This window comes from Myodes glareolus, chromosome 9 (assembly GCF_982192425.1).
Source record: "Myodes glareolus chromosome 9, mMyoGla1.1, whole genome shotgun sequence".
Taxonomy (NCBI): domain Eukaryota; kingdom Metazoa; phylum Chordata; class Mammalia; order Rodentia; family Cricetidae; genus Myodes; species Myodes glareolus.
In genome coordinates, this window is record NC_142034.1 from 44497775 (window position 1) to 44516558 (window position 18784).

At 49.0% G+C, this 18784-nt stretch overlaps 1 protein-coding gene across 2 annotated transcripts; it reads right to left on the minus strand.

The window, feature by feature from the left end:
* Positions 1–6644: 6644 nt before the first annotated feature.
* Lyrm9 (LYR motif containing 9) lies at positions 6645–18550 on the minus strand. Of its 2 annotated transcripts, none has more exons than XM_085695455.1 (4): positions 18483–18550; positions 9995–10135; positions 8176–8268; positions 6645–6895 (listed from the first exon to the last, which is right to left on the minus strand). In XM_085695455.1, exons 2-4 carry the CDS (start codon positions 10118–10120, stop codon positions 6878–6880), a joined length of 237 nt encoding a protein of 78 aa, XP_085551581.1. In that variant the 5' UTR covers positions 10121–10135; positions 18483–18550; the 3' UTR covers positions 6645–6877. The 2 variants fall into 2 exon arrangements, with proteins under 2 accessions (XP_085551581.1, XP_085551582.1); XM_085695456.2 differs by lacking the exon at positions 18483–18550 and adding an exon at positions 13618–13691.
* Positions 18551–18784: the final 234 nt, after the last annotated feature.

Consider the following 18784-nt stretch of genomic DNA (forward strand, 5'->3'; position numbering starts at 1 on the left):
AGACATAGTTGCTTGCAGACCTCCACTGATGCCCCTAACTTGGAGTCATGGCTTTCTTCTGCATTTCTGTGTTTGCGGTATTTGCCAAGAGTTACACCTCACCCCGTGGTCATTCTCTCAAGATTCCTTCTGATTCTGTTATAAAAATCCTTTCATCAGCAAGAGGGACCCCAACCCCCCAGGAACATGCATCTCACTCCATTCTTTGGCTGAGATACAAAGGGACGTCACACCATGGGACACCGAGACCCTCTCTGGTGACCCCCCTGTCAGTCACCCAAAGAAAGTCATTGTCTCACCAAGATGGACTTATTCAGTCTGCTGTGATCAGGCCTCGCCCTCTTTCTCTAGGATAAACAGATGTTTTCCCAGGATGAACTTATCCAGCCTCTGCTGTAATCAATCCTCGCCCTCTTTCTCTGGGATAAATAGATATTTCCCCCAGGAAAAGTCACACAATAGCTAACTTATTGAGGCTTTCAGACTAACCTTGGGACAACATATGGAATCTCAGAGACCAAGTCCAGACAGTTTAGAAGTCAAACCTCGCTGGCTTGTTGGGAAAAGACTGGCAAGGTGCCAACCCTCCTGTTGGATGCTCCCAACACTACAATGTAGGTGTATCAAACTGGAAATCCAGAAACCAGCTTCCCAACCTCTGCAGACCCCTTAGACACCAATGTGCAGATATCACTGAGCAAATTCACTCCAGGTAACCAGACTTAACATGTCCATTTTCATTACTTAAGGCTAAACAGTTTACAGAGGGTAGTTTTATTTTAAAAGGCATTGGAAAGTCCAAGTCTACAGTAAGTACTTAGTTGCTACTGTGCTCCAGAGGCAATACCCATCCCCCTTACATCTCTGCCCCGAAGTGAGCCCATTGCCCTTATTTGAGCCCTCCAATGCAAAGGATGATCACCTACATTCACTGGCTCCAAGGCTGGGTTCCTAGCACATCCACACTGCCGTCTGCGTGAAAGTGAAATGTTGATGATTAAAATTTTCCTCCAAAAAGCATTAAGATCTAATCTTACAGGCTGGAGAGATGGCTCAGAGGTTAAGAGCACTGGATGCTCTTCCAGAGGTTCTGAGTTCAATTCCTAGAAACCACGTGGTGGCTCACAAACATCTGTAATGAGATCTGCTGCCCTCTTCTGGCCTGCAGGCATACATGCAGACAGAACACTATAATAAGTAAAATCTTTAAAAAAAAAAAAAAAAAAAAAAAAAAAAGTCTAATGTTACTACATTCACTTGCCACCAAGCCTGAAGACCTGAGCACTTTGGCACTTATGTGCCAAAATAATAAATGTTTCCCAAAAAAAGCTTTAAAATTTGGAACATTCAACACTTTAAAAAAATGCAAAGCTTATAGTCAATTCCTTGGGCAGCCACACACATTTGTGACTATAGCCCCAGATGCCCCTCACTCGGTCAAAACAAACAGCACTCCTCCTCGGAAGTATGTGTCAATTTCTCTGTGCTGAGGAAATGTTTAAACGACACTCATCCTCATCTTCTGTTGGTGTGGGAGAATTGTCTGTATTCTGTCAATCATGTTTTAAATAAACACTGATTGGCCAGGCAGGAGGTGTAGGTGGGAAAACCAGACAGGAAGTGGAAATGATGCAAGGAGAGCAGGAGAATTCTGGGGAGGAGGAAGATAATTCCTCCCACTCCTGCCCAGATCACCGAAGCAGCAGGATGTGAGCTGCCCCGCTGAAAAAGGTACTGAGCCACATGGCTAACATAGATCAGAAAAAAGGGTTAATCAAGATGTGAGAGTTAACCAGTAAGAGACTAGAGATAATGGGCCAATCAGCTTTATAACTTACGGAGTCCTCTGTGTTATTTTCTTTGGGGCTAAACAGCTGGGGGGACTGGGCAGGAAAGAAGCCCCAACAAACAGGCCTCCTCATGTTACATTCTGTGGCCCTTGTTCCTTCATACTCAGCATCCCACAGAGCTCTGATTCTATCCAGGACCCACCTGAGTGCCTTCCCAGGGCTGCATCTCTTGTGGGGTTCATACGAAACTGTAGATTACCTAAGACTTGGGTACAATGATAACCAACACAACATAGGAGGCTGTTCTGGTGGACACCTGGGCTGTTGGTACAGGACTGGTATATGCCAGTATAAGCATGCTATAAAACTAATTCCTGTCAGATGGTGGTGGCTCACACCTTTAATCCTAGCACTTGGGAGGCAGAGGCAGGTGGATCTCTCTGAGTTTGAGGCCAGCCTGGTCTACAGAACGAGTTCCAGGACAGCCATGACTACACAGCTAGTTCCTTTTTTAAATAATTTTTTAAATTATGTGTTTGTATGTGGGTATGTGCACATGCATGGAGGTGTCTGCAGAGGTTAGAGGTGCCACCCCCCTCCACCAAGAGCTAGAAGTACAGGCAATTGTGAACCACCAGATGTGGCTCTAATTCTGGTCAATGCCAGAGCAGTTGGTGCTCTCAGCTACCGAGCCATGGTTTCAGCCCTATAATAACGTACGTTTTAAGTTATTGGTTTTGTTTTTATCATTATTACTGTGTATGCATGATGTGTGAATATGGGTCTGAATGCGGAGGTCAGAGGACAGCCTTGCGGAGTTGGCTTTCTCTTTGCTCCTCAACACAGAATCAAGGGCTCAAACTCAAGTCGTCAGGCTTGCACAGCAAGTGCCTTTCCCTGCGGCGCCATCCTGCCAGCCCCCTGCTATGCCATCCTGCCAGCCCCTAGGACATACCTTGCTTGATAGGGTGGCTTTCTTTACCATTTGGTCACATTAAAACCCTTTAACTAAAACCCTCAAAAACACAGGAGATGAACTAGCTGGCTTCCCACTGTCACTAAATTCCTTGCTCAATACTAAAACAAAAAAAAAACAAGAGCATTCGATTTCTTATTAGCAGAACAAGGAGGGGTGTGTGTGCTCCTGAATGCCACCTGCTACACTTTGGTCAAAATCCAGGACAAGTAGAAGTTCCTATTAAAGAAGCAGAATGGCCATTAAGAGGTGATAAAAGGCACCTACAGAAGGCTTGCACCAAATGCTGCTTCATTTGTACCTGCCTTCTGGCACGTTAGCAGCCATCACTGACCATGGTTCCACTTAAGCCGTATGGTCATTTAACATGTTGTAGAGGGGGTCTTCTCTACACTGTCATCTTCAAATCAAACTGATGTTGGTACGTGGTCCACCCACTGTAGACACAGCCTAGGCCACTGATCTTGTGCCCGAGCCATCAGGTGGGGACAGCAATTGCAAAACAGCCCTGAAGCTGGCCCAGAAGTCAGACCTTCACACCCACCACTTTCTTAAGAACAAGAAGGAGAGCTGGAGAGATGGCTCAGCGGTTAAGAGCAGTGCCTGTTCTTTCAAAGGTCCTGAGTTCAATTCCCAGCAACCACATGGTGGCTCACAACCATTTGTGATGAGATCTGGTGCCCTCTTCTGACCTGCAGGCACACATGCAGACAGAATACTGTATACATAATAAATAAATAAATCTTAAAAAAAAAAGAAAGAAAGAACAAGAAGGAATGACTTGGGGAAGACGGCTCAGATATACAACCATTAAGACCTTAGTTCAGACCCCCAGCACCTGCATAAAAGTTGGGCTCACTGGTACACACTCGAAACCCACTACTGGGTGATGGTGGTGGTGTGTGTATGTGTTTGTGTGTGGTAGGAGTGGGGGCATGAGTAAGATCCCCAGAATTTGCTGGCAGCCAGTCTAACCAGTGAGCTCTCAGGTTCAGACCCTGTCTCAAGATAGAAAGTGGTGAGCAACAGAACAACACCAACCTTTGCCCTCCTTGTGCATGTGCACACGTGCATGTGTGTGTACGCGCACATACACACACAGGCGCAAACACATGCACACATACACATGACTGGGATAAAATGACAGGGATACATTCATGAGATTCACTTGTTTTTCTTCCTCGCTATCAATAAACGAAATGTGCTTGTCCCTTATTCCTTATTTTATCAAAAGGGAACACCTCTCCGGATACAGGACGATGCCATATGTCTCAGGAAAGTCCTCTTATAACTAAGGTACTCCCATATCTGGTGCGGGAGAATTGTCTGTAATCTGTCAATCATGTATTTAAATAAAACGCTGATTGGCCAGGCAGGAAGTATAGGTGGGTCAACCAGACAGGAAGTAGAGGCGGGGCGATGAGAACAGGAATATTCTGGGAAGCAGGAAGCTCCCTCTGCCATTCCTGTGCAGACCACCAAAGCAGCAACATGTGAGCTGACAACTGAAAAAGGTACCAAGCCATATGGCTAACATAGACAAGAATTATGGGTTACCGTAAGATATAAGAATTAGTTAATAAGAAGACTGAGCTAATGGGCCAATCAGTTTATAATCTTATGGAGTCTTGTGTGTGATTTTTCTTTGGGGTTTGCCGGCTGTGGGGTACTGGGGAGCACGGAAATCCCCACAGCTGGCCCTCATGTTACACATATCCTCAAGTAATCTCTGTGAGTGGAGCCCCAGGTCCCCAAATCAGTGCTATTCCCATTTCCTAAGCCTTATTCTTTTCAATTAAAACCTCTACATAAGCCGAATGTGGTGGTGCACGCCTTTAATCCCAGCACTTGGGAGGTAGAGCAGGCAGCTCTCTATGAGTTTGAGGCCAGCCTGGCCTACAGAGAGAGTTCCAGGGCAGCCAAGGCTACACCAAGAAATCATGTCTCAAAACAAAGAGAAAACCCTTCTACCTAAGGTCAAGCACGGTGACACACACGGCCACCCTGCTCCCATAAGCACCAAACAATGATGATTGGTCCTTGGGCTCAGACGGGTTGGACAACGGGGATAGAGGTGACTCAGCTCTGCTCTTACCCTTTGCCCTGCCCTCATCTGGGAGGGCAGACCTGGCCTCGGCCACTGTCAGTGGGACCAGCACCTGGTCATCTCTGAGGAATGATCCCTCCTGGCATGTGGAAGTCTGACTTATTCAGTCCTGAGCGCTGTTTGACAGCATGCAGCAAGGGAACAATCCATGTTCAGAGACCAGCAGTCAAGAAGGAATAACAGGGCCCAGCAGTAAAAGTGCAACTGCTCTTGAAGAAGACCCAGGTTTGGTTCCCGGCACTCACATCAGGCAACTCATAGCTGCCTATAACTCAACAAAGTCAATGTCCTCTGGCCTCTGAGGGCATCTGAACATACATGGTACACACAAACTTATGCAGGCATACATACATATAAATAAAATATATTAATCTTTTTTTTTTAAAGTCATCAAGATGACTCAGCAGAGAATGGCATCTGCCACCAAGCCTGACGACCTGAGTTCATCCTCTCAGACCCGCACTGAAGAAGCAGACTCCTGCAAATTGTCTTCTGACTTCCATGTGTGTGACATAAATGTTCCTGTATGTCCACACATGTGAATGCATGCACACACATACAAATAAATAAGTGTAAAAAAACGGGGCTGGAGAGATGGCTCAGAGGTTTAAGAGCATTGCCTGCTCTTCCAAAGGTCCTAAGTTCAATTCCCAGCAACCACATGGTGACTCACAACCATCTGTAATGGGGTTTGGTGCTTTCTTCTGGTCTGCAGACATACATGCAGAGAGAATATTGTATACATAATAAATAAATAAATATTTAAAAAAATAATAAAATAACAAAATAATAAAAATAATAAAAAACAATAAGCTGGGTGTTGGGGTCCACCTGTAATCTAAGCATTTGGGAAGCAAAGGCAGGAGGATTGCTGAAAGTTCAAAAGTTCAAGACCTGCCAGGGCTCCATAGTGAGATCCTGTCTAAGATAAATAAAGGGGAAGGAAAATGTGAGCTTTCACAAACTGGCACACCTGCTTCAGTGTTGTCAACCCCTTCTGCATGGACAGAGGTCGCTCCAACTCATATAACTGCAAGGATGCACCCAGGCACTAGCTCACCCTGCTGGCTGAGTGCCCAGGAACATTCAGCTCCCAGTGTGGCTTCTCTAACTTCCAGCTACTTCACCACTTGGGCTGCTTCTCCCTGGACCTGTTTCCCTTCTCTCCTCCACGGGGGGGGGGGGGTGGGGGGTGTCAAAGTCCGAGAGGGCCAGTGAGGACACACTGTGGAGTCACAGAAGCCTAGACCTGCTGGTGTCTACTCTGGCTGCTTGCATTTCCCCCCAGTCTCACGTGGTTCTGCTCAGAGCATGTTGGGAGGGACAGTGACATGAGGAGCAGCTCCTTAGCAGATTTCCAGACACCATTCAGCACAGCTGGAGGTGGTGGGGCTTGAGATGGCACAGGACAAACAGTCACTGAGAGAGGATGTGGTGTATGGGAGACAGACCTGGAGCCGGGGAAGAGCAGCTCAGTGGCTTCCTTCATCCCTGCGCACAAAGTCAGTGCATGGCACACAATCAACACGTCATCGGCCCCTCAGCCAGGCTCACCCAGGCAGCACCTGAAGCTGGGATTCAGATCCACAGCTGCCTGGTTCTCAAGCCCGATCTCTTTCTTGTGTACGGGTGGTCGTCTGAGGGGACATCTGCTCTGGGGCTCGGAGAATGGTGCAGGGACCTCCAGAATAAATTAACTGCCTTCAGAGCAAAGTAAAAGAACAGATAGACAAAAATGAGAAACACAGAGAAGAAGCAAAAAAACACCAGGTTCTCCCCAAACTGAATATCATTCCGGGCTGGAAGCGCAGACATAAAAGATGCTGGAAACATGACTGTGGTGACAAGAGCCACCTGGTCAAATGCCAGCCATAAGTTCTTGCTTTCAGCCAACAAGGTCAAAGAATATTCCAGAACTGCTGCTGCTGCTGCTTAGCTCCAAAAGCAGAGGTGCTTCTCAGTTCCAAATGTCTCCAGGATAGTCAAGTTGCAAGCTCCGGATTTTCAGTTTTGCTTTTTATACTGCAAGAAAGTAGAAGACTCTGGTCATGTCACATGGTGTCCCCACCTCCCCGCAGGGGTTTCTGAGAGGTGGTCGACTCCATGGGGAGGCCCTCCACTGTCACATTTCTGGTTGATGCCTAACCCCTTCTTCTCTAGTGGAAAAGCTGAGGGGCTCAAGGGAGAGAGACCGAGAGGTTGGAGGTGTTGGGACTAAGCACGGCGCTCACCAGGGCTTGTCCTTAAGCTAAGTCTTGTCTGTGGGAGAAAATTCCCTGGCAGAGGAGACTCTCAAAAGAAAACAAGGTTTTCTTTTTCTGTGTGTGGGTTGTTTTTTGTTGCTGTTGTTTGTTTGTTTTTCCTGTCAGGGATATGCCCAGTGCCTTGTGCAGTAGGCAAGCATCTATCACTGAGCTGAATGCCCAATCTGAGTTTTCCAAATAGATTTTAAACTCCACATCTGGAGCATCTGAATCAGGAGGACAAGACTCTGGAGGTACACTCCAACTCTCTACATTTCTGACTGTCTTCCCCACCTGGAGCCAAGGTGGAGCTCCACTCCAGTTCCCCACATCAGAGCTAGGTGGAAGTCCTAGACATAGCCTAGTTTTTGTTAACTTCACATAAACTTGAGTCACCTGGGACAAGGCACCCTCAATTTAGAAATTGCTTCCATCTGATTGGCCTGTGTCTGTAGGACATTTTCTTGAGAAATGTTAGTGTGGGAGAACCCAGCCTAATGTGACAGTGCCCCTGCTGGGCAGGTGGCCCTGGGGTGTGTAAGAGAGTTAGCTGAGAAAGCCATAGGAAGCAAGCCAGTTAGCAGCCTTCCTCTGTGGCGTCTGCTTCTGTTCCTGCCTCGGCTTCCCTTGGTGATGGACGATATCCTGGAAGCCAAACAAATGCTTTCCTGCCTTAAGGTGGCTTCTGTCGGTGTTTTATCACAGTAAGAGAGCTCAGGCAGCTTCCCTCCAAGCCAGACACATCTATGCCATGGCAGGCAGTAGAGCTGTCCTTCCAGGGAAACGCGTGCTCCTGTGCCCATGACAGCCCACTTGGCACTGCTAAGCAGTGGTACGGCCTTCTGAGGAAACGTGCGCTCCTGTGCCGTGACAGCCCACTTGGCACTGCTAGATACGGCCTTCCAGGGTTAAGGGTGCCGAGAAAGACTGCAACCCTATGAGAGGATCCCGGACCTGGGGGAACAGGTGGCGTGGGCAGCCTGGTTTCAACTGTGATGCACAGGCGTCCCCTAGTGGCTAAAAAGGTTACAGCATCCCCGGAGCCAAGCAAGCACTGACCTTGTTCATGATCCAGTCAGCATCTTCAATGGCTCTTTTGATAATCTGCAGGATTCTCTCAGGGCTGTCTTCATCTGAGTGAACCCGGAAACCCTGCAATTTTCACATAAAAGAACACGACCAAGCGAAATTCACAAGGTTGGTAAGTTCAGCGCACGGTCCCAAGAGGCTGTATTGTAGGGTCACCTCTTAGCCCTGCTCACTTGGAGATGGGAGGAGGCTTGGAGAGCCGACCCTGCTGCTCTTAGATAGCAGCGTTTGAGTCCTAGTCTACTTGACAGTAAAAATGGTCGTGCAGTCAGCAGGGAGGATGAAAAGGAGGCCTACAGGTTATCGGGCAGCTGATCAGGGCTAAGGGGAGCTGCCAATCTCTGGTCTGATTTGCTCAGCAAAGAAAGCTGCTTTGATCAAAGTGTGCCGGGGAGGGACTGGCCTGCCCCCCCCCACACCAGGTGCTAGTGCTGGGGAAGCAACGGGGAAGGGAGGGAAGGCACGGGAGCAAGAGATCCTGGGGAAATTCAACCAGGCTTGTACCACTGCGTTCACTGGTGTGGTGAACCTGGGGGGTCTTCCAAGAGAATGGACTCCTCCCTCCCTTTCCTGTGTTCCCAACCCCACATATGCCTACTCATGCCAGGAGCCCACTCTGTGCCACCTCCAGGACGTCTTCCCTGACTCCCCCAAAGCTAATTACTCCCTTCTGTTTCCCACAGCCTTCTATTGCTATCACTGTTTCTCTTTTTAAGACAGGATCTCTATGTAATCCTGGCTAGCCTAGAACTCACTATGTAGACCAGGATGGCCTTGACCTTGGAGAGATCCATCTGCCTCTGCCTCTTGAGGTGCTGGGATTAAAGACATGTGCCACCACCGCATCTCAGTTGTTTTTCTTTTCCATATCTGTATGAGGCTTACCATTTAGATCTTTACATTTTTTATTATTTTGTTTGTGGTATGAGTGTTTTGCCTTGTATGTCCTGCACCACGTGAATGCAGTACCTACAGAGGCCAGGAGGGGGCACTGGAACCCTGGAGCTGCTCCATGGGTGCAAAGATTAGCCCCTGAACCCTCTGGAAGAGCTGCCAGTGCTCTTACCCACTTAGCCATCTCCCAAGCCCCGGAAGTGATTTCTTATAAGAAGTGCAAAGAACTGCCAACCAGACTTCCCAGCTAACACTCTCTCACGCTGGCGTTATCGTCCTTCTCATACAGAAGCATCTAAGGAAGCTGTAGGCACTGTGCCTATATCCCCTGCAAACATCACTAACAAAGGAGCAGCAACCAAACTCAGAAAATTAGCATCAATGTAGCCATTAGCTAATCCACAGCCCGCACTCTAATTCCCGTCTGCTACCTGCTTCTCTAGGGCAGGGTCTAGCATCGCTTTTCGTTTACTGATGGCATCGCTTCAGTCACTGTTAGTCTAGAGCTGCTTGCCTTTCCTAGTGGTCCAGAAAACTTAGTCTTGCTTTTATTTATTGTTATTTAAGATAGGCCTTCTTACTGGGACCTGGGGCTCGCAATCCTCCTGTCTCTGCCTCCCCAGTGCTGGGATTACAAGGGCAGGCCACCGCCCAGCCTTCTCTGGGTGTTGGGCTCTGGTCCTTGTGCTGCGCTCCCTCGCCCACCTCTACCCAGCCTGTCTCCTTCAGGCCTCAGCACAGCGCGGAGATGCCAGCTGACACAGCCACTGTGCCACAGACGGAAGCCAGAGGCCAGCTGCCCACTTTTGCAGTGCCTCTTATAGAACTTCTAGGCCCACTCTGCGGCAGCTGCGCCCCTGGCCCCAGCAGACACCTCCCCCAGACCTGCTCCCACCTGCCTGACGGCATGCTTGTAGTGCTCCTGGATGCCCTTGGTTGGTAGCTGCCGGCAGCAACGCAACAAGTAACGGTACAGCTGCAGCGGCGTCTGGACAAGCTCTGCCCCTGGCAGCGGGGCCATCTGTGAGTCCCGGTCCTGAAAAACACAGAACATCACTTTCGTGATATCAGGCTACTTCCATAGAGAACCTGGCCTCCAACCCCAGCCCTCTGTGAACCATCTGCACAGACGCTAGGCCCCCTTTGTATCCCAATCTCAGAAGCCTACACCCTGGGCTGGGCTAGCCTTAGCATAGAGCAGGCCCACAAGCACCCCATGCAAGTGTGGAGGGAGATATGCCACCTCAGCCTACAGTCTTCTAAAGCTTCGGTGGGAGGAGGAAAGAGGAAATGGGCAGAAAACTCCAGGCAGCGATCATGGCTGCTGACAGCACATATATCCTAGCTGGGCCATCAGGGCAGGAAGTCCAAAGGTCCAAAGCTGCAAATCAAAGTATTGTCCCAAAGCCAGAAGCACTGGCAAGACCAGGAGTCTTCAGATTTCCTGGAGCCAGAGTTACAGGCAATGTTGGGCGGCCTGAGGAGGATCCTGGAAACCGAACTTGGGTCCTCTGGAAGAATAGTATGCTCCCTTAACCATTCTATCACGTGTTCTTCCAAAAGAGCCCACAAGTCAATATGAACTTTTTCTTTATCTATAAATGTGTGTGTGTGTGTGTGTGTGTGTGTGTGTGTGTGTAGCGTGTGTCACAATACCCGACCTGACACCCCATTGTTATTCCATTCTCTCCCACACTCGGGACCACGTGAGCTCTGACCCACTGTTCCAGATGCATCCATGTCAGCCCCAGGAATTCTTCCCAGAAGTTCCAGACACCAAGGACATCAGTTCTCTACAGCTCCGCATGGCAGTGCCTCCTTCCCAGACCCTCGGCGAACCCTTTCCCTCTGGGAACCTCTTTCTGACGGTCCTCCCTGGGAGGGAGTGACTCGCTGCTGCCATGCAGGAGTCTCTCGCTGCTGGGCTGTGCCCAAGCCTCGGCACTGTGCCTGGCCCTCAGCAGGCTTCACACTGGATGAACTGAACCAATCAACCATTATCTCTTCAGTACAGGCTTGGGGTGGGGATGCTCCCCGTGTGCCAGATGAACAGTCAAAGGTAGAGATTGGGTGACAAGTGTTAGTTTTAAAGAAGCAAGGGCGTAGGAGAATGCCCCAGACTCTAGCTCCATTGGATAGCCCGACAATAAAAGGGAACCCTAACAATCTGGGTTCAGAGGCAACTATGTTCTATTTCAAGCATGTCTTTCCGAAAGATACACGCTCGTCTCCACAGCTAAATTGGCCATTTCCTCACGTCTCTTCTGGCTCGTGCTCTGCCACTGGAGAGAACTGGCAAGTGTCCACCCCCACCATACATTCTCCCTCCTAGTAAATGCCAGTTTTGCAGAACTCAGGGTGTACACGAGTCCAACCTGCCTGGCCACCAGACACCAGGATTCATATACATGCAGGGATTGGCTCACAGATGAGCCGTTGAGACTGGAAAAGACCCCCTCCCCAACTAGACTCAGAAAGTCTTCAGGGATACCTTCATGCCTCCTCTTGGCTCCAAGCAGAAGGCAGAGCTGGAACTTGCCAGAACAAAGTCCAAAGACCTCATTTAAGCTCTAGAACGCTTGGCTCATAGAAAGCCTAGACCCCAGAACTCTGAATAACCAGATCATTCACTCCGATTACCAAACCAGCCTGGAATGGTTGTTCTGTCACTTTTGACCCAAAGAATTCCCGTAGATCTTGACTTCTACTTCCAAGGGTTGGGGGTGTGGCTCAGTTGGCAGACCACCTGCCTAGCATGAAGGAAGTATGGGGCTCAGTCTCCAACACTACAAACATAAGACATGATGGTACAGGCCTCTGATCCCAGCACTACAGAGATGGAGGCAGCAAAATCACAAGGTCAAGGTCATCCTCAGCCTCTTATTGAATTTAAGACAGCCTGGGCTACAGGTCTCAAAAAATAAAAATCCATATCCCACTGCAATGCTGCCGGCAGTAAAGAAATCTAAGCAGGACAGGGCTCCTCACGCCCCTGCTGCCACCCTTCTGACTAGCCCTGCTTTGGCCTGGCCAGCAGTGGGGAACCCCATAAGCTGTCATGGGCAGGACCCCGAAGGGCAAGCACAGAGGACACACTGCAGTCCCACACAACAGGCAGCTCGGCTGGCAGGCTTCCCCAGACTATATAAAGTGCTAATCAAATATTGTAAAATGCTAGTCCAGAACAGATGGTTACCATCTGCAGTCCTCAAACTTAACATTTGGAAAGAGAACAACTTGGCTTTGCTGCTTTAAAATCCAAGCAATACTTAGTAACCAACCCAGCAAGTATGGGCGGAAGATTATTTTCAGCTCAATTATATTACTTAGTCATTCTCAGTAATAACAAGTAGAGAATGCATGTGTGGGTCCACTGAGAGGAGCTGAACTAAAAATGTTTTAATTTAATTTAAAGTGTGGGTTTACTATTATTAAGGGGGCCATGAACCTCCCAGCACCATTATCACAGCTACAGTCAAGCCCTCTGACCCTGGGAATGCTCACTCCTCTCACTGTGCCCTCTGGACTTGACCTTAGCCTCACAACCCAGCCCTGTGCCTCTGTTAGAGCTCCATCTCCCAGGCAACCACACTAAGATCGCCACCTGCAACCCAACTACTCCTTTTCCTTCGATCCCTGAGCCCCTGGCTTGAAATCCCATTGAATTCTACCCCTCTGTGCCTCTTAGATTTATGGCCCCTTCTAGTCCAGATTCGTTCTGTCTCAGCTGCCACAGTCTGGAGCTGGCCTCCTTGCCCCTCACCCCATTTCCCTATCTGTTCTCCACGCAGCAGCCTGACTGAACCTGAAACATGGATCTCAGGGTACCCAGTCCCCTCCAGATCCCCATTATTCATTCCCATAACTTGTCATTCTGGCAACTTTCCTCAAAATGGGGAACAGCTACTTGAATTTATTTTAAGCAGCCTACGAATGGACATCTTTTCATCATAATGATGTAATATTTACCTACATAAGTAAGAAAAAAAATCCAATTTCATAGATATTATATTTAAAACAGTTTTGGTTTTGCTGTTGTTTTAAGGAATGGGCACAGAAATGTACCAAGCAAATTGAGATGCAGTCAAAATGAGGGGCTGGCAGAAACGGTGAAAGTGGAACTGAGCAGGGATGGTGCCGGCCTACAGAACACACCCAGGTTCTGTCCCACGGCCCAGGGAGTCCTGTGTCTGCCTCGCCCATCCCTCAAGCCAAGTTCAGGCAAAATGAGCTCTAGATGGGGCAGTTGGGGCAGTGTCTAGGGATGGTCGCCACACCGTGACAGGTGACAGAGGGCTTGACATAAAACAAACGCATTCGTCAGGGTCCTCAGAGAAGCAGAACCTGTAGGTGAGAGTGTGTGTAAGGGGGTGACTGTGTGTGTGTGTGTTCAAGAGTGTGAGTGTGTGCATGTGTGGGGTATGTGAGTGTGGGGGGTGTCTGTGTTCCTATTGCTGTGAAGAGCCACCAGGACCATGGTAACTCTTATGAAGGAAAACATTTAATTGGGTGACTTACAGTTTCAGAGGCTTAGTCCATTGTCATCATGGCAGGACATGGAGCCACTCAGGCAGATATGGAGCTGGAGAAGGAACTGAGAGTAGAGAAGGAGCTACATCTTGATGTCATAGTCAACAGGAAGTGAACTGTCTCACTAGGTGTAGCTTGGGCATAGGAGACCTAAAAGCCCACCCCCACAGTGACAAACTTCTATTCCAACAAGGTCACACCTCCTAATAGTGTCACTCTCTATAAGCTTATGGGGGCCAATTACATTCAAACTACCACACTGAGTGAGTGTACGTGTGTGTTACAAGGAATGTGTCATGTAATTCTGGGAGCTGGCAAGCCCCAAATCTGCAAAGCTTGACTCTAACCCTAAGAGGAAAGTTGCCGGGAAACCAGGAAGAGTCTGTCCCAGTTCAAGTGGCTCCAGGAGAATTCTTTCCTATGTTGGAAAGGCTCAGACTACTCAATCTACGACAGTGTAACTTGTAAACATCCAATGCCCTCCAGATAGTACAGACAGTAGCAGCCACTGAGGCCAAGGACCACTTAGGACCATTGAACTGTGCAGCAGAGAACTCCCCATCTTCTGGCCTACGTCTCTAACTGTAAGACTGCCACAGGCACAGGTAGAGAACAGGTAGAGAGAAAGTGGGTTCAACTGTAAACAAATCCATTTCCTTTACCAATTTTGGTTTCCTAAATTCTTTTACAATATCCTATAGTGGCCAGGCGTTTAGGGGACTCAATGAGACTGGAGATGTGGCTCACCAGGACGACTGGAAGTCACAGCACTCCGCCTCCCTCTGCCTCCTGAGCACTGGGATTTAAAGGTGTGCCACCAAGCCCAGCCTAAATATGTGTTTTTAAAACGACTGAGTGGGGCCCATTTATATGAATGAAGACAGTCGGCTTGACTCAGTCTACTAATTTAAACCTAAAAACACTCTCCCGGAGACACCCAGAATAACACTTGCATCCATTCAAGCTGACACATGAGCTCTCCTAGTAGAAGCCCACAACCACTGTTGACAATCCTCTTCCCTCTGCCTGTAAATGCCCCTGTGGCATCCAACAGCTGGCCTCACGCTTCCACACTCAGCTCTGGGTCCAGCACCTCCTGGAGGCCCTCACTAACATGGAACACCCCACGCCGCCATGCACCATGCTCAGGAGGAAACCTGTGGCGATCACCCTTCGCTCTAGCCCTGACTTCCAGCACCTGTGTGCAAGGACAGCCCTGCCAGACATTCTCCAAGGGTGGTTAGTGTTTCATCAACCTCCCAGCCAAAACCTTCCGCAGCTGTGCACCAGCTGACACTGTCGAGCTGGTACGAGACTCTCCCAGCGCTATGAGGAATTGCATGATACTGTGGTTGTGCAGTTCGCTCGTATCGCGGAGGATGCAGGTGCAAGCATTAAGAAGAAATATGTTACAGGCCCTGCAACCATTCTCAAACAGTTCAACAAAAGCCGGTCCACAGAGAGAAGGGGCAGACTAAGAAGAGACACAAATGTTAAGAGTGTTTCTACTTGAAGTCTGAGCTCTGTTCTGTCTAGCGAGTCCACCACCCAGAGCCAACCCTCAAGGTCCCTTTGTCATCCTCTTTCCAGCACAGGGTGGAAGACACTGCCATCTCCCCAAGCGCCTGCCCGACTCTGTACTTCTGATGCTTTCACATCCTTCCCCTCTCGCCCCTCCACTCTCCAGCACACGGACCGTGTGAGAAACAGCAGGTTGACTGTTTTGATCCATTCCTTGAGCAATGACCCTGTCAACTCCCTATGACCTGAGAATTCAAGGAATGCAGCCCAGACTGCATTCTCTGCTCAGACCCTAGGACCCTGGCATCTACTTCAAAGCACCTTTCCCCATGAACTATTATTAAGTCTGTTTCCCCATCTTGTACTCTTATACAATCACAGTCGGTCGCACAATCTTTGGGTACCTGACTGTTAATTAAGTCATCTGGATACAATGAAAGCACAGAACAATCACACACCCAGACAAAGAGAATTGGTCTGGTCTGCCATCAGCACAGCTCATCCGTGCAATGTCTCTCTAAGCAGCTGAGAGGAAACCACTTGCAGTCTTGAGGAAACCACTGAAAAGACCTGCTTATCCAGAATCTTTCGAAAAGCAACTGTCGTATTTGATCACCTTCCCACGAAGAGGCTAATTAGTTCCTAGCAATTGTGACAGCTTTTCACATACTACCTCATTAAGTACAGCAATACTAGAGGGTAGGTATTGTAAGCCCCATTTTATAGATAAGAAAATCAAGGCTCAGCAAAGCTATGGTTTGTCAGTGGCCACATAGCTGTGCAGTTGGGAAGGGAACTAACCCTAAGTCTATTTGATTCTGAAGCCACAATCTTACTTGCCTCCTTGACATCTGCTAAATGTGTACGCCTAAGAACGTTGCTGAAGGCTGGAGAGTAACCCAGTGAACTGCCTAACGTGTACAAGGCCCTGAATTCAGTCCCCAGAACTAAAAAAGAATAAAGTGCTGGCCAGATCATGACCAAGGTCCCCAACCATAAAGAACTCTCCTGGGCTTATGCAAGAGCGGGCTCGGTCACTGACACACATACTTGACTGGACTGTGAATTCACAACTCAGCTGCAAATCCTTGCTCTCCCTGCCTTTCTGGAACACACGTGCATTACAGCACCCTCTCTCACAGAGACTGAAAAAAAATTCAGACTAATGTCAATTACACAGGGAAAAAAGAAAGGAATGCTTTGAAAACAAATCCTAAACTGGGCATTAGTGGTGCATGCCTTTAACCCCAGCACTGGGGAGGCAGAGACAGGTAGGGCTCTGTGAGTTCAAAGCCAGCCTGGTATAGAGATTGGGTTCCAGGACAGCCAGGGCTACACAGAGGAAAAAAAACAAAACAAAACAAAACAAAACAAAACAAAACAAACAAAAAAAGTTCACTGCGTGGTAGGATGACTTAGACACAGGCCTTACAACCTGAGTTCAAAACCCTGGATCCCACAAGGTGGCAGGAGAGAACCAGTTCCCAAAGGTAGTCCTCTGCGTGTGACATCACACACAATTTACAAAAAACAATGGACCTGGTGGCAAATCCCTGTAATCCAGTTCTCAGGAGGTAGAGGGAAGAAACTTGGGAGTTCAAGGTCCAGCCCGGGCCACTTAGCAGGCTCGAGGCCAGCCTGGGCTATCCAAGATCCTGTCTCAAAACAAAACAAAACCAATTTACAAAACTCAAAAAAGACCACGATCTATTAAAGGAAAGGGGGGCGATGGCACAAGGGGAGCTTCCTGGGTGCCAAGTGGTAGGGCTGGCACAGGCGAAGAAGAAAGCACCCATCCCTTGTAAGCTCACTGCCCTTTTTCCTAACCTGTGTCCTAGCACAGGGCATCTAAAAATAATTCCAAAAAGAGTCATACATTTAAAAAGATAATGGAACTGCAGAAAATAACCCGAAATCATGCCCGATTGAGCACTGATAAAAGCTAAATTAAGCCTGCACCAGCCATTTTTTAAAATATGCAATTAATCTTCTTGATGGAGGAAAGTTGAAAAATAGGAATGGTGTGCTCCCTGCCCCCGCCCACCCCAGGGCTCCATCTGGCATATTTATGTTCTGCCAGCAAGCCTGCCTCCCCTAGGCCCTCTACCACAGAATGAAGGTCAGCCCAGCCTCCCCTCATTCCCACTGGCACAAGCTTAGGGTCCAGCTCTAGGCTCATCCCTGTGGGAGATGAGGATTTCGGAGATGAATCCTGAGGGCTGACCACGCCAGGCAATCTTTTCACCACCCAGGCAATCTTTTCACCACGGGGCTGTTCCTAGCTCCTGATTAGCAGGTAACTAAGCAGTCTCTTCCTTTCTGGCCAGGTCTCACGTGCCACCCAAGGACATTTCACACTTTCGCCTTCCTTTTCGTTGGCCCCCACTACCTCATACCCAGAGGACAGGCATGTGATAGTTAAGACTTCAAATGAGTCCCAACAGCCATTACAGGGAGAATAGCGAGATAAAACCCAATCCAGGCAGACCTTGGAAAACCATTCTATAATAAAAAGAATGAAGTGCTGATTTATGCTGCAGCGTGTGAACCTTGAAGTAGGCGTGCAAGATGCAGGAAACCAATAACAGGGGGCTACATAACGTATGATTGATTCCGTTTCTATTAAACGTTCAGAATTTGGCAAATCTATGGAAAGCGGAGAAGTGGTTGCCTAGCGCAGAAAAAAAAAAGGAAAGGGACTGGGGAAGGGCGTTGCCTGAGAACGGAGCTTGGTTTTTTGTTTGTTTGTTTGTTTGTTTTTTCGAGACAAGGTTTTTGGTTTTGGTTTTTTTTTTGGCACAATAAATATTCTAAAATCCACAGTGGTGGTAGATGGTACAACTGCGCATCTAAAGGTTATTAAACGTGTGCATTTTAAATGGGCACTGGCCGATAATGCCAGTATACGTGGGAGGCTGAGGCAGGAGTATTACGAATTCAAGGCCAGCCTGGGCTACATATTGCAGAAACCAAAATGATCCCAGTTACTCCTGATAACAGGGTGTTCTCACAGACTGACTGAGAGAAGAGGGGCACGTCTCCTCTTTGAAAATCAAAGATCGAAGCTACTCCATTCGGAGTGCGGATGCTAGCAGCACATGGCGGAGACCTAGCTCCCTGTATCCTCCCAGCCAGCATCCCGGCCTCCCACGCTCCTCCGCGGCGCCGGGACTAGGCCTGCGACAAGTGCCGCCTGCTCTTGGGAAAGCCCGGAGCACCCGCAGATCGCCCCCAGGGCTTCCACAGATCCTGGTCCTGCAGACAGCCTCGGTAATCCCCAGCCCGCCCACGCCGCCCGAGTCCCCGCCCTGGGCCCACGCAGCAGGGCTCACCCGCCTTCCGGGCGGACGCCAACTCGAGACAGCGCGAGCGACGAGTGCGCCTGCGCGGCGGAAGCCAGCGCAGTCCCGCCCCCGCCCGGTGTCTGAGCGCCCTCTGCCGGCCGCCAGCGGGACTCGGTGTCCTACTGGGTGTGGGCATCCTGATCCGACCCCACCCAGTTGGCATTACCCACAGCCTTCTTTCCCTTGTCATCCTTACTTAACCTTGGATACAAGCCCTGAAAGCCAGCTCTTCCTCATATTCCCAAGAGTGGATTGTACTAGAATATTAGGGGTGCTCAAGATCTTTGTAA

Bases quoted from the DNA above. Each gene is read 5' to 3' on its own strand.
- Lyrm9 (XM_085695455.1), bottom strand. From the start codon at position 10,120: ATGGCCCCGCTGCCAGGGGCAGAGCTTGTCCAGACGCCGCTGCAGCTG. The intron at 8,269-9,994 runs GTGGGAGCAGGT...TGAAAATTGCAG, and splicing joins ACAAGCATGCCGTCAGGCAG to GGTTTCCGGGTTCACTCAGA.